At 40.5% G+C, this 15,135-nt stretch overlaps 1 protein-coding gene across 2 annotated transcripts in view; it reads left to right on the plus strand.

Annotated features, from left to right (window-relative positions):
- LOC127584642 (serine/threonine-protein phosphatase 2B catalytic subunit beta isoform) overlaps nt 1–15,135 on the plus strand; it is a 90,732-nt gene that overhangs the window by 52,357 nt on the left and 23,240 nt on the right. For both annotated transcript variants that reach the window (XM_052041475.1, XM_052041476.1), the window contains exons 6-12: nt 44–183; nt 280–357; nt 7,904–7,998; nt 8,864–8,989; nt 9,111–9,188; nt 10,637–10,718; nt 14,378–14,475. In XM_052041475.1, the coding sequence (XP_051897435.1) occupies nt 44–183; nt 280–357; nt 7,904–7,998; nt 8,864–8,989; nt 9,111–9,188; nt 10,637–10,718; nt 14,378–14,475 (697 nt within the window). The remainder of the gene's footprint in view (nt 1–43; nt 184–279; nt 358–7,903; nt 7,999–8,863; nt 8,990–9,110; nt 9,189–10,636; nt 10,719–14,377; nt 14,476–15,135) is intronic.

Raw genomic sequence — 15,135 nt, forward strand, 5'->3', positions numbered from 1 at the left:
TGTATTATTGACTCTCTTGTTTTCTCGGCATGTCTCTTCACAGTTAGATAGGTTTAAGGAGCCACCTGCGTTTGGGCCAATGTGTGACTTGTTGTGGTCAGATCCTTCAGAGGATTTTGGAAATGAAAAAACGCAAGATCACTTCAGTCATAATACAGTGCGGGGATGCTCCTACTTCTACAGGTGCGGTCAATGGGCAGGCCCATGCTTCTCTCTATGCATTAAATTTTAGATTTCTCTGTTTTAAATAAATATTAATTGGATACATTTTTGTTTCAGCTACCCAGCTGTTTGTGAATTTTTACAAAACAATAATTTGCTATCAATTATTCGAGCTCATGAAGCCCAGGATGCAGGGTAAGAAACTTTCTCAATGCCATCAAAACATTTGCACATAAAAACAAATGTTAGAAATACTCAGGAGATCAGGCTGCATCTCTGGGGAAACTGAGTTAATTTTTCAGGTTGTGATCTTCTGTCAGAATTAGGAAAAGTTAGAAATCAAATATATTTCAAATGATAGACTGTCGCTCTGTGTCATTCAGTCTCTTTGTCCCCAGCATGCAATCAACATTTCACCCCTCCCTCTTCTGTGCAACCTAAAGCTTCTAATCCTGTAACTTGCCCTAACTCTGATGAAAGATCATGGATCTTAAACATTAACTCTTTCTGTCTACAGATGCAGCCTGACCTGAGAAGTATTTCCAGCATGTTCTGTTTCTGTTTCAGATTTCTAACATCTGTAGTTCTTTTATTCAACAAAAAGCACCACATTCTGCTTAAAGTTTAAGCTCTAAAGCAAGATTCCACAAAATATGCACACTAGAGTCATTGAGCTCTGAATTTGTCGTTTATGACATGAGAAGAAGGAATGGAAAGTGGACAATCTGAGCTGATGATGATATTAAAAAAAATCCTTTATAAACTGATGCAATACAGATGTTATGTAATGCTGAAAGCATTGTATTGCGTGATATGTACAAAGCACACACTCTCATTTTACCTCAGTTTCTTTGGGTTATGCTGTATTTAAAATCTGATAGGATTGGCACTCCTGATTTGATATCTGGTGACTTGCTTGGATGCTAAATATAGACTGGATTGGGTTAGACTTTGGTGCATTTTATAATGGAAAAGTCAGTTTACACTTGGTGTAAAGTTTTGCACATGGAAATGATCATTTGAGTTTCTAAAACTTATGGAACTATACCCATTATTGACAAGCTTAATTCCTGATACCAAGCCCAGATTATCATTGGAAAATTCACATCACCAACTCAGTAGTTTTTGGAATTCTCATCTTGCAATACATTGAGAACTGAAAGGAAGTGCAAAGTTGTAGCTCCAAATAGCATTTCTATTTTCGCAACTAAAAATGCAGAGGCAACTGAGCAATAGGACACTGGGCTTCAAATCTATAACCTAGGAGGTTAGCTGGGATCGTGTACTATGTAACTTGGCTAAGTTTCATAGTCTTGGAAGGGCGGAATTTAAAATTGCATCTCTTAATTCAGCAATTGATTGGGAAGATTATATTTCATTGCAGTTTGGTGACAGTCTTATATTCTCCCAGCCTTTGGTATTCGTAAATGTTATGCAGTCTCTACTTGAAACTGATCTCCCTATTTGGGCTGTTCAACCTTGAGTGGGCTGATTGGTGCATCTTGATTGCATTTTCAAGTGCTCTATAATATTCCTTTCATTAGCCTTCTTTTCTGTTCTGTTTATCTGCTACCCGATACTTGTCCTTCAAGAGCTCATATTGCAAAGTTGTCATTACTGCTAAATCTCTTTGAAGTAAACTGAATTTTTCCAAGGATTTTAATGCTTTCTAATTTCCTCTTCTGTTAATCTTACTTGCTATTTTTCTCAGTGTAATTGGAGAGCAAGGGTGAACTAGTGTGTTTTGTGTCTAACCTAAATGTTGTCAAGCTTGACAATCAGTCTTTCATTGAACTTGGACTATTTTCCTTGTAACGATCTACCAACCAAGTTGCAAGCTGTTTTGGCTCTAGAATCCACAAAAGTTGATCATCACAATAAGGCTGAAGAGTGCTAAAGCTTTACTATCCCAATATGATCCTAAGCTGGAGCAACAAACAATCTGCTGGAGGAACTCAGCTGGTCAAGCAGCATCTGTGAGAGAAAAGGAATTGTCAACGTTTTGGGTTGAAACAGTGATGCAGGGTTTTGACCTGAAACGTCAACAGTTCCTTTCCTCCCACGGATGCTGCTCAACCCGCTGAGTTCCTCTGGCAAATTGTTTGTTGCTCCAGATTCCAGTATCTGTAGTCTCCATGTCCTAAACTGAATTACTGTCAGAAATTATTGGTGTGTTCACTTGAGTTTGCAAAATCAGCGGCCCTCTGGTGCTGCCAAGTAGGAGCAGGGTTAAAAAGAGAGTTACTTTTCAGCCTATCCTTGGTTTAGCCCCATCTGCTATAATGGCAGTCCAGAGCAGAGGTTTATCCGGTACAAGCTGGTGTTCAGAAATTAACCTTCAGGGTTTAATATTCAGTACACTGCCACATAAGTGGTCTTCCCACTTTTTGCTGTAGCTTCTGAGAAAAGCTTCAGAAAGCCTAAGAGAGTAACATAAATAGCATTTTCATTTTCCTGGACTTGCTGCAGCTCTTGTGTCAACATTAGAGTAATGGAGTAAGAGGGCACCTGTGGAAATGTGAAGTTCACAAAATTTGTTCATTGATCGTATTTTTAATCCACAATAGCCATTCTTCCTCTTTAGGAATAATCAAATATTAATCACTAAGCAGTGATTAATATTTGATTATTCCTAAAGAGGAAGAATGGCTTAGTCATGGAGTAACACAGCACGGAAACGGGCCCTTAGGCCCATCTTGTCCATGCCAACCAAGGTGCCCGCCCAAGCTAGTCCCACTTGGACCATATCCCTCTAAACCTTTCCCATCCATATACTTATCCAAATGTCTTTTAAATGTCATTATTGTACCTGTCTCAATGACCTTCTCTAGCAGCTTGTTCCAAAAATGTGCTACCCTCTGTGTAAAACAAAAAATGTTGCCCCTCAAGTTCCTATTAAATCTTTCCCCTTTCACCTTAAACCTATGCCCTCTAGTTCTTGATTCCCCAACCCTGGGAAAAAGATTGTGTGCATTGACCCTATCTATGCCCCTCGTGATTTTATACACCTCTATAAGGCCACCCCCTCAGTCTCTTGCGCTCCAAGGAATGAAGTCCTGGCCATAGAGTCATAGAGCAATACAGCATGGATACAGTCCCTTCAGCCCAACAGGTCCATGTTGACTATGGTGCCCACCAAGTTATTCCCAATTTCCTGCATTCAGCCCTTAACTCTCTAAGCCCTGCCCCTCCATGTACCTATCCAAGTGCTTCTTAAATGACACTATTGTACCTGCCTCGAGCACTTCCTCTGGCAGCTCATTCCATATACTCACCACCCTCTGTGTGGAAAAAGTTGCCCCTCATGTCCCTTTTATATCTTTTCCTTCTCACCCTAAACCTATGCCCCCTAGTTTTGGACTCCCTTACCCTGGGGTAAAGACTGTTAACATCCACCTTATCAATGCCTCTCATAATTTTAAACACTTCTATCAGGTCACTCCTCATTCTCCTACGTACCTAGCGTGGCCAACCTCTCCCTGTAACTCAGGCCCTTTAGTCCTGGCAACATCCTCGTAAATCTTTTCTGCACTCTTTCCAGCTTAACCACATCTTTTCCTGTAACAGGGTGACCAAAACTATACACAGTACAGTGCTCCAAGTGCAGCCTCACCAACGACTTGTACAACTGCACCATAATGTTCCAACTCCTATACTCAGTGCCCTGACTGAAGGCCGGTGTGCTAAACGCCTTTTTCACTACTCTGTCTACCTGTGACACCACTTTCAATGAACTATGCACTTGTACTCCTAGGTCCCTCTGTTCCATTACACTCCGTAGTGCCCTACCATTCACAGTACAAGTCCTACGTTGGTTTGACTTTCCAAAATGCATCAGCTTACGCTTATCTGTATTGAAATCCATTTGCCACTCCTCGGCCCATTTCCCTAATTGATCAAGATCCCCCTGTAATCTACTGTAACCTTCTTCACTGTCAACAACACTTCCTAATTTTGTGTCATCCACCAACTTACTGATCAAGACTTATACATTTACATCCAAATCATTTGTATAAATGCTGAATAACAAGGGTCCCAACACCGACTCCTGTGGTACACCACTAGCCACTGGCCTGCATTCCGAGAAACAGCCTTCAACCGTTACCCTCTGCTTCTGGCCTCCGAGCTACTTTTGAATCCACCTAACTAGCTCTTCCTGGATTCCATGGGACCTAACCTTCCAGACTAGCCTACTACGTGGGTCCTTGTCGAAGGTCTTGCTAAGGTCCAAATAGACAACATCCACTGCCCTACCCTCACCTACCTTTTTGGTTACCTTTTCAAAAAAAACTCTAAAAGATTCATCAAACACTACTTTCCACACGCAAAGCCATGCTGACTCCTCCTAATCAGACTGTCCATCCAAATGCTGGTAGATCCTGTCCCTCAGAATTCCAGTAACTTCCCCACTACTTGACAAGTACAACATCCCAACTCCTATACTCAATGCCCTGACTGCAGAAGGCCAACATGCCAATGCCTTCTTCATCACCCTCTTCCAGTGATGACACTTTCAGCGAACTATGTACCTGTACTCCAAGGTCCCTTTGTTCCACAACACTTCCCAGGGCCTTACCATTCAGTATAAGTCCTACCCTGGTTTGACTTCCCAAAATGCAACACCTCACACTTATCTAGATTGAATGCTATTTGCCGATCCTTGACCCACTTATCTGGCTTATCAAGATCTCCCTGCAATTTTGATGACTTTCTTCAATATCTATGATACCGCCTATTTTAGTATTATCTGCAATCTTATTAACCAAGCCTTGTACTTTCTCATCCAAATCACTTATATAAATAAAGAACAACAAAAGTCCCAGCACCAATCCATGCGGCACACCAGTAGCCACAGGACTTTATCACTATTTTAGCTGATTGACTCTTAACTTTAGTGCAGTAATGTTAGAGTCACAGAATCGTACAGTATTGGAAACCATGTACATGCTGTCCCTCAAGTACCAATCTATACTAATCCCATTTACCAGCACTTGCTTCATAGTCATCTATGCCATGGCAAGTCATGTGCTTGTCAAGTTCTTTCTTAAATGTTGTGAGAGTATCTCCCTCAGACATCTTCTCAGGCAGTATATTCTTGATTAACAGGTGAAAAAATTCTTCTTTAGATCCCCTCTATACCTTTAAACCCACGTCCTCCGGTCTTAAACACCTCTGCCATGGGGAAAGGCTCCTTACTATCTCCCCTATCTATGCCTCTTGTACTTTACTACACCTGTATCAGGTCCCCTCTCAGTGTTAGTGAACACGATGGAAGAATAAATACAGTCACTCCAAATTCCAGCATATGCAGTCTCTGGCATTTTCTCTCCATTGACTCTGTCTGCACTTCCCACCACCTCAGGAAAGCAGCCAACGTAATGAAAGACACATCCCACCCTGGTCATTTTCTCTTCTTCCCCCCCCCCCAACAGTAATGGTAACACTAAACTCCACATTCTGTTATTGCTTTTCCCTTTTCCCTTTGCACTACGTCAATGTACTTATGTATGGAATGATCTGTATGGACAGCATGCAAAACAAAGTTTGTCACTGTCTATAGAACTCTGGTTAGACCACACTTGAAGTATTGTGTTCAGTTCTGGTCACCTCATTATAGGAAGGATGTGGAAGCTTTGGAGAGGGTGCAGAGGAGATTTACCAGGATGCTGCCTGGATTGGAGAGCATGTCTTATGAGGATAGATTGAGTGAGCTTGGGCTTTTCTCTTTGAAGAGAAGGAGTATGAGAGGTGACTTGATAGGGGTGTACATGATGATAAGAGGCATAGATCGAGTGGACAGTCAGAGAATTATGCCCCCTCGTGTTAGCCATTTTGGGAAAAATTTTAAGGTGATTGGAGGAAGGTATAAGGGGAATGTCAGGGGTAAGTTTTGTTTTACAGAGAGTGGTGGGTGTGTGGAACGCACTGCCGGCAGAGGTTGTGGGGGCAGATACATTAGGGACATTTAAGAGACTCTTAGATAGACACATGAATGATAGAGAAATGGGGGGCTATGTGGGAGGGAAGGGTTAGATAGATCTTAGAGCAGGATAAAATGTCAGCATAACATTGTGGGCCGAAGGGCCTGTGCTGTGCTGTAATGAAACATTTTGACTAAATCCATCATTGCAATTATCTGACAATTATGCTGGCTTTTTAAAAATGTAACAAAAAAGTCTTGTTGTTCAATTATTAATATCAGTTCAATACTGAATGAAATAGGATGAATAACATCCTTAGTAATTGGAAGTTGTTCAGGTGTATTTTTCATTTTGCAGACAAGATTGTAATTTCATTACCTTGGAGCCCCCTGATACTGCAGCTCAATAATCAAGTACACCGAAAATGGAACATATTACATAAGATTATTTATTTAGCAGTGTCTCTCTGCTTTGTTTTCCCGCTGTCTTCAGTATATTTATTTGACAAAATGTATGACTGGGCCAGCCTTTGACAGTGTTTGTGGTAACTGTTGTATAGACTGTCCCTTATTTTGTACAGATCTGGGGTCCATTGCATTTTCAGTTACCTTAGTAAATATAAACTTAGGAACGCTTATGTGCAAGCTCTTAATATGCATGGAATGTGTCCTGCTGGATCCTATGTGTGGTTCCTTACTGTACACAACCTGTGTCCCACTGTACACTCAGCGAATGTAGTCTAAGCCCTTGGATTGTGCATCTTATCATTTATACAGCCTGTTAATATGTGGAAAGCTTTGCATCCTATTGTACAAAACACGATTCATGCAGAATACTGATCAGTGAATAGCAAAGGGATTTTGTGCAGCACTGCAGGCTTGGAAAGATTTAGTGCAGCAAAAGGAAGCTACAAGAAATGAAAATTAACTCTAAATCAACTGTACTTCATGCCTCAGCAAACTTGTTTTATGACCAGCTGAATTCAACACACCACTGGTCTGGATCTGTACTTTGTTTTTGCTGCCAGAGAAGTAAAATGAATATTTTGCGTGGTTTAAGTACACCGCTTGTGATATCAGCCTGAAATATCTAATACCATAAATTGTGTTTGGTGTTTATCTACCAAGGAGGCACTGGATTTGAACCCAGCCCGAGTTTCCAGGCCATAATCAAACCGGCAGAACCAGAATGAGGACGAGTAGAATTGTGGTGCAAAGACTTAACTGTCCCAGGGTTAGGGAACCTGGTCCTAATATATCTACTATAACTGTTTACCACATCAGCCATCCCAGAGGTTAGATTGCCCTTCACGAATTAATTTCATGTAGAATCTTTCCATCTGGCTGCACTGATTTTGATGATACATGACCCATCTGTCAGAGAGTTGCATGGAAACTCAGCCTCATGATTTGAACACACAGTGTCTTGGCTAACACTGAATTCAATTTTGAGGAACTTGGATTGTGATATAGATGCTATAATTTAGCCAGGATATTAAACCAAGACCTTCTCTTCCTGCTTCTGTAATGTAAAGCAAATTAGATAAAAGTTGGGGAATTTACTTCTGCCTGATCAATATGTCTCCCTAAACTGGAATTGAAATTGCTTATTTGCTCATTCGTCTTATTGCAGTTTGAGGGGGCTGATGTATACAAATCGACTGTCATCTTTCTTTATAATCTGCATACCTCTGTTTCTGTTGTTATAAAGGATACGCCGTTGCACGTTTTTCGTTTGTCCATTCCCATTGTAATATATAATGACAAACGAGGATGGTTTCGATTTTGATTTTAATTATGTTAATATTTTTGTGTCTACAGCTACAGGATGTACAGGAAAAGCCAAACCACTGGGTTCCCGTCATTAATTACAATTTTTTCTGCACCAAACTATTTAGATGTCTATAACAATAAAGGTAAGTTCGAATCATATTTCAAAGATTTACATCTTCATTACTTGCTTTTTATTAGTCATAGAATATGCAGCATGGAATCAGGCCCTTCATCCCATTGAGTCTGCAGCAATCATCAAGCATTCATTTACACTAATCCTGCACTAAACTCATTTTATCCTCTCCACATTCTCATCAACTGCCCCTCCCCCCTCCAATTTTAACGTGCAACTACACGCTAGCAGTAGTTTACAGTGACCAATTAACCCACCAACCCACACGCATTTGTGATGTGGGTGGAAACCTGAGCATGCAGAAGAAACCCATATGTGGTCACAGGGAGAGTGCGCAAACTCCACACAGCACTGGAGGTCAGGATTGAACCTGGATCACTGAAGCTGTGAGGCTGCATCACTATGTTGCCTATTATCCTAACAGCTCATACATGGGTAGTTGCAGACTGCTTTGTAATCTGTACACCCTGACTGCAAGTGCCAGGAGAATATTGGGTCATAGGAGAAGCCATTGATGTCTGCATTTGCTTATTTTACTGCTTTTCATGTGCACTTGTTTTTGGTGACAGAATAGTGGTCAGTACGGTGAATCCTGGCTGATTTTCATTTACTTTTCCTGTATCTGAAACATTAATGACATCAGTAGGTTTTGTTTGCCCCTTGTGCTAATGAGTTAATTTGTGGATCAGCTGGGGAATGACAGGTTGATGTGGCTCTGTTTTATCTCATTCAGCACATCCACCAACTGAGCCCAAATAAGTTAATCGACCTATTTAGTAATATTGATCAAAAGAATCTTTTGGTAATGATGTTTCAGAGAACTACGTTACACAGAAATATTTATTACATCACTGAGAAACTTCTCTCCATTTCAGCTGCTGTATTGAAATACGAAAACAATGTGATGAATATTCGACAGTTCAACTGTTCTCCTCATCCCTACTGGCTGCCTAACTTCATGGACGTCTTTACATGGTCGCTGCCATTTGTCGGGGAAAAAGGTATAGCTATTGAACACTCATTTTGCTAAAGGTAAATTTAAAATATTGGCAAAGTAAAATTTGAAGCATGTGATAAAGATAAAGTAAACCTAAATTAAACAAATGTATTTCTTTCGTACAGTAACAGAGATGCTGGTTAACGTCCTCAACATCTGCTCTGACGATGAGCTCATGTCTGAGGGAGACGATGCATTTGACGGTAGGAGAACATCTTGTACTTAGTGGACAGCTCGATCAGTTTACAATGGGTATTGAATCGTAAGAATCTGAGAACAAGCCTTTGTGATCAGGGCCATTATTACAACCACCACGTGTTGTTTGCAGTGTCTTTCTGCAATGTGCCAGATACAACATCTGTATTGCTTGGAAGTCAAATGGTCGCTTGAAGAAAGATGACTTGCATTACTTTATGTAATGAAAGTTGACTAATTTAACACACCTGTCGAAGGATTTCCGAAACTTAAGAGGTTCTTCCAGTCATCTTTCAAGAGACTCAGTACCAAAGTTTGACCTGACCTTGCTCTTGCAATTGAAACAGGAATCCCGTTGGTATATTTGCTGTGTATGGATGTGTTTATATCAATTACTGTTAGCTCCCCAGTGGTGGACTTTGAACCGTTATTCTTAGCTCTATATTGGTCTTAAACTATTAGGTTTCTGTGAATGGGTTTGAAATATTTTTGTTATGGATGAGTTTCTGGGTTATTTTCATTAGTACTTCACTGATGAATCTCAATCCGTGATAGCTCTAGGTAGAACTATTCTTACTGTCTGTCTGGATGAGTTTAAAACCATTCTTACTTGCTATCTGTGTAGGTCTTGGGCCATTTATTGGCTGTCTAGGCGGGCCTAGGGCTAGTCATTGGCTGTCTGGGTGGGTCTAAAGCCATTCATTGGCTATCTGAGGAGGTTTAGGAATATTATTACAGAATAGGTAGGTTAGGGAACATACTTAATATCTTTCTATGCATTTTGAACAATTTCCACAGGTTTTCAGTGGGTGATTTTATTAGTCCTTATTAATATTTTTACCTCTGCCTCTTTTGGCTATCAGAAATTTGTCTGTATCATTTTAGGTTTGTTTTTGATGATATACATTTGATAGTTTTGTGAAAATTCAATAATTTGATGAGGTCATTCTGCTAAAAGGATTAATAGGGAACCACCGTATTTTGTGAAAGTGGACTACATGAGATGGCTTTGATCTGCAGTCTGAGTTGGATCAGCTGATCTGATTTGGGGCATTGGTGTAGCTCTGCAGGTGTTTTTAGTTTTCCTGGCGAAGAGAAACAAAAAGACAACCAAGAATCTCGCTCATGATTGCCATCTGGTGACCTCTAGTGGAATATGCATTTCTTAAGGCTGAGAGATTTGGCAAGATCCCCTTCACAGTTTAATGGACTGCAGACCAATAATGGTTCTTGCATGAAGCATGACTACTTGGCCAGGGGTCAAAGTGACCAAGTAAGTGTTTTCAAGTTAGCAAGGAATAAAATGGGCTGAACAAAGCCCAACTCATTGGCTGATTATTACTGACGTGAAAGTTTCCTTAAAGTAGTCAGCCAAAGGTAATTAGTTTCGAAATTTAAAAAAATACCTGCAATATTTAGTAATTCAGTGTACAATTTATAATTTTCTTTCAAATAGGCACAGCAGCAGCTCGGAAAGAGATCATTAGGAACAAGATTCGAGCAATTGGTAAAATGGCCAGAGTATTCTCAGTGCTCAGGTGAGAGCCTGTAACTTGTTTGTCAATTCTCTCTTGTTCTTTGCTTGCTTTCTTAATACTTTTATTGGGTTCCTGTCCTTTTCAAAATCCTTAAAACATACCACTTAGATTATGATTTGGGTTACTTGTCCTAATATTTTGTGATCAGTAGCAAACAGCCCTCACCAGCAGCCTCAAAAATAGCTGCTCACACAGATCTAATTACCTCCTTTGCTGACATCTGCTGACAGGAGTCAATTCATGAAGACTCTGACATCCAGCATCTGTGTCATTTTAACTTGTTAAATAGTCTTTCATTTTAGAATTCTCACAGATAGCTTGCCAGAAAGCAAAATGCACAAGTGCCACCTAAGTGCTAAATTCTGATAGGAATGTGCATGTTTGATTACCTTAAAAGATTACATAACATAAACTTCTTGTTATTTTTCATTTTAAAACTCATTTTCAGTTTTCATTGGAAAGGAATAAAAAAAAGTTTTAAAACAGAAAATGTGGCAATAGTTAGCAGGTCAAGCAGCATCTGTGGAAAGAGAAATAGAATTAACGTTTCAAGTTGAAAACCTACTAAGTATATCCAGTGTTTTTTTTGTTTTTGTTTCAGATTTTCAGCATCTGCAGTTTTTTGATTTTCAAAAAAAAGTATTTTTGAGGTCTAGCTAGTTTGCTAAGCAGTCCTGTATTACTTTTAAAAAAAAAGCACCTCACTGCCAATGGAACACTCTGGGGCATTCTGAGCAGGGAGTGAAAAGTGCTAAATAAATGTATTTTTTTCCCTATTAGCTGTTTATTTTCTTGTTGGTTCACCATTAAAAATTCACACCTTATTTCAAAGCATTTCTGGTTTGTAAGAAGATTAAGTTTACCTTAGCTGTAATGAGTTTCCACGATTGTGGTAAAAGAAGATTGCAGGCAGTGCAGTCTGTAGAGTCATAGTCATACAGCATGGAAACGGGCCCTTCGGCCCAACTCATCCGTGCCGACTGTGTTGCCCAGCAAGCTAGTCCCATCTGCCCGCGGGTAGCCCTCTAAATCTCTCCTATCCATGTACTTATCTAGATGTTGCTAATGTGCCCGCCTCAGCCACTGTTTCTGGCAGCTCATTCCAAATATGCACCACCCTTTGTGTGGAAAAAACAGCCCCTGATGTCCCTTTTAAATCTCTCGCCTCTGCTATTAAACCTATGCCCTCTTGTTTTTAGCACCTCTTCTCTGGGAAGAAGACCATGCATTTTCACGCTGTGTCCTTCATGATCTTGTATACCTATCAGGTCACCCCTCAATCTCCTACGTTCCAGGGAATAAAGTCCTAGTCTATGCAGGCCCCAGGTCCAGGCAACATCCTGGTAAACCTTCTCTGCACTCTTTCTAGTTTAATAACATCTTTCCTATAACAGGAACTGTACACAATACTCAAAGTGCAGCCTCACCAACATCTTATATAACTGCAACATAACTTCCCATCTCAGTGCCCTGACTGAAGGAGGCCAGCGTACCAAACGCCGCCTTCACCTCCCTATCTACCTGTGACAGTGCTTTCAGTGAACTATGCATTGTATTCCTAGGTCCCTCTGTTCCATTACACTCCCCAGGGCACTGCCATTCACTGAACAAGTCCTACCCTGGCTTGATCTCCCAAAATGCAACACCTCACATTTATCCAGATTGAAAGCTATTTGCCAGTCCTCAGCCCACATACCCAGCTGATCAAGGTCCCCCTGTAATTTTTCATAACCTTCTACACTATCTACAACACCTATTTTAGTTTCATCTGCAAACTTACTAACCATGACTTGTACATTTGCATCCAAATCTTTTATTTCAATTAGTTTATATAAACTTTATATAAATTACAAACAACAAAGGTCCCGGTCCCAGCCCCAATCCCTGTGGCGCCACCAGACACAGGCCTCCAGTCCAAGAAACAACCTTTGACCATCACCCTCTGCTTCCTACCACTGAGCCAATTATGAATCCAATCCGTTATCTTCCCCTGGATCCCATGCAATCTAACTTTCCACACTAGCCTGCCATGAGATACCTTGTCAAAGGCCTTGCTAAAGTCCATATAGACAACATCCACTACCCCGCCCTCATCTACCCTCTTGGTTACCTTCTCAAAGAACTCCTAAGAGATTTGTCAGACCTGACTTCCCACACACAAATCCGTGCTGACTGTCCCAAATCAGACCCAGTGTCTCCAAATGTTGGTGATCCTGTCCCTAGAATCCCCTCCAGCAATTTATCCACCTCCGACTCACCAGCTTGTAGTTCCCTGGCTTGTTTTTGCTACCCTTTTTAAACAATGGTGAATTGGTGAAGCTGTCCCACAGTCCTGCTATTAACAAAACATAACATAGACAAAGCAGCATAATCGACAGCATGCTGAGTTACAGACCACAACTTAGGGATTTTGCATTTAACTGTCCATATCTGGAAATCCTGAACTTGCTGTCAGTTTTGCAAATAATGACAGCACATAAAACCAGAAAATGTTGGAAACATCCAGCAGGTCAGTCAGAATCTGTGGAAAGAGAAGCACAGTTAAGCACAGTTAATATTTTGGGTTGAAGACCTTGTGTCAGAACTGGGAAAGAAAGATTAAAAAAGGGTAACCTCACATGGGTTAATGGGGGAATTAGAGGGCGATTATGCTGCTTTGTCAATGTCATGCTTTGCTAATAGCAGGGCTGTGGGACGTCTCCAGCAAGTCAGACTGTATTAAGGGAGAGGAAACAACAGCCAATATGGATGACTACAGTAGAAATGCCAGTTCTGACACAAACCAAGAGAGAGTTATTTGAAGCTGGAGAATTTAATGTCCTGACAGAAGATAAGGTGTTGTTCCTGATGTAGGGATTCATTGTAACAGTGCAGGAGGCCGCAGAGTTAACATGTTAAGCAACAGGAAGTTCAGGGTTGCTCCTGAGCCCGGAACACAAGTGCTCTGCATTTGGCTTCTGTATTGTAGAGGAGACCATAAATGCAAGAGCAAATTTTGTTAGTTTAGGCATGATTGCCAAAATCTGGACCATTAGTTCCTTATGCAGTTTAGTATCAAATTGTGTTTGATAATTGCTGCTGATAGCACTTCATGATATTTTGCTGTTAAAGGCGCTTTGTAAATGTGCTAACTGACATAAGGGTGAATTCCAGTTGCTCTTTGCAGTTTGTCTCCTTTGCATTAATTCTTATATAGCTTATAGTACCTCCAATTTAATAAATGTTTACAAATCGAAATAATTAAATTTGGCTTTGCAAGGCAAAATTGATTTGCTGCACTTACGGTTGCATGAGTGGTTAGACTGTAAATTGTGACACTCAGTGAGAAGATCCTAAGTTTGGTCTTCTGTAACAAGATACTGATCTGAGTTGATGTTAGCACTGCCTTGGTTAGGGAGGCAGTGTCCACCTGAGGTCGTCTTTGCTGATCGTGATTTGATGGCCCATCTGCCTCTGATGGATACAATAAATATCTGTGTATTGGATGGTCTTGATTAATAATAACTCAGATGAAAACTCATGAATGAGGCCTTGTTCCAGAATATTTCTGTAACAAAAGGCAAATGACAAAACACCCTCAATAAACATTTTGTAACTGTTTTATTTCCTGTTTAACATACATTGGTCTTGAATGCATTCTCAATTATCCACATTTGCAGAGAGGAAAGTGAGAGTGTGCTGACACTGAAGGGACTAACACCGACTGGGATGCTACCAAGTGGCGTGTTGGCAGGAGGACGACAGACCCTACAAAGTGGTAATGATGCATTGCCTCTTCCTGTGCCTCAGGTGGATTGGGGCACATCTCACTGTTTCACGAGCACAGCACATAATGCATGTTGGGAATTTGTGATGCTTTTTAGCTCCTGTCTTGGTGGCTGATGAAGCGTAATGTTACATGTAACCCAGGCAATTTGAATGCACGCTGTCTGGGTATAAATGTGATAGCCAAGTTTTCTCACAGAAATTAATTAGTTCACTCTTCCTTGCTTTTACTTTTGTTTAGAAGCTTCTCAGGTCGGGAGTATTGATATTTTCAGAAATGTTGATTATTTTAGTGGAGTTGTCTTGTATGTTGTAAATTTTGATATTCAAATATTTTGAATCTTGTATCTACATAGACTAGCTTCGTAATGTGACCCTTGGAATTAACCAGGTCCATATGTGGGAAGCTATATTTGCTAGTAATATAACCACTTGCAAGTCCAATCCTACTTGATAAAATGATTTTTATTGTGAATAGTGTATGCTTTACTTGGGAAGGGGAATAAATAAGGAGCAGTGACCATGGAAAACATGTATATATAAATCTGTGTTATCACATACCCAGTGATATGACACCAAAGTATTTGTCTTCTGTTCATATTTATGTTAATTGTGTACTGAAGTCTCACTGTTGCCAACTTGCCTGAATCAC

Source organism: Pristis pectinata, chromosome 30, assembly GCF_009764475.1.
Source record: "Pristis pectinata isolate sPriPec2 chromosome 30, sPriPec2.1.pri, whole genome shotgun sequence".
In the NCBI taxonomy this organism is placed as follows: domain Eukaryota; kingdom Metazoa; phylum Chordata; class Chondrichthyes; order Rhinopristiformes; family Pristidae; genus Pristis; species Pristis pectinata.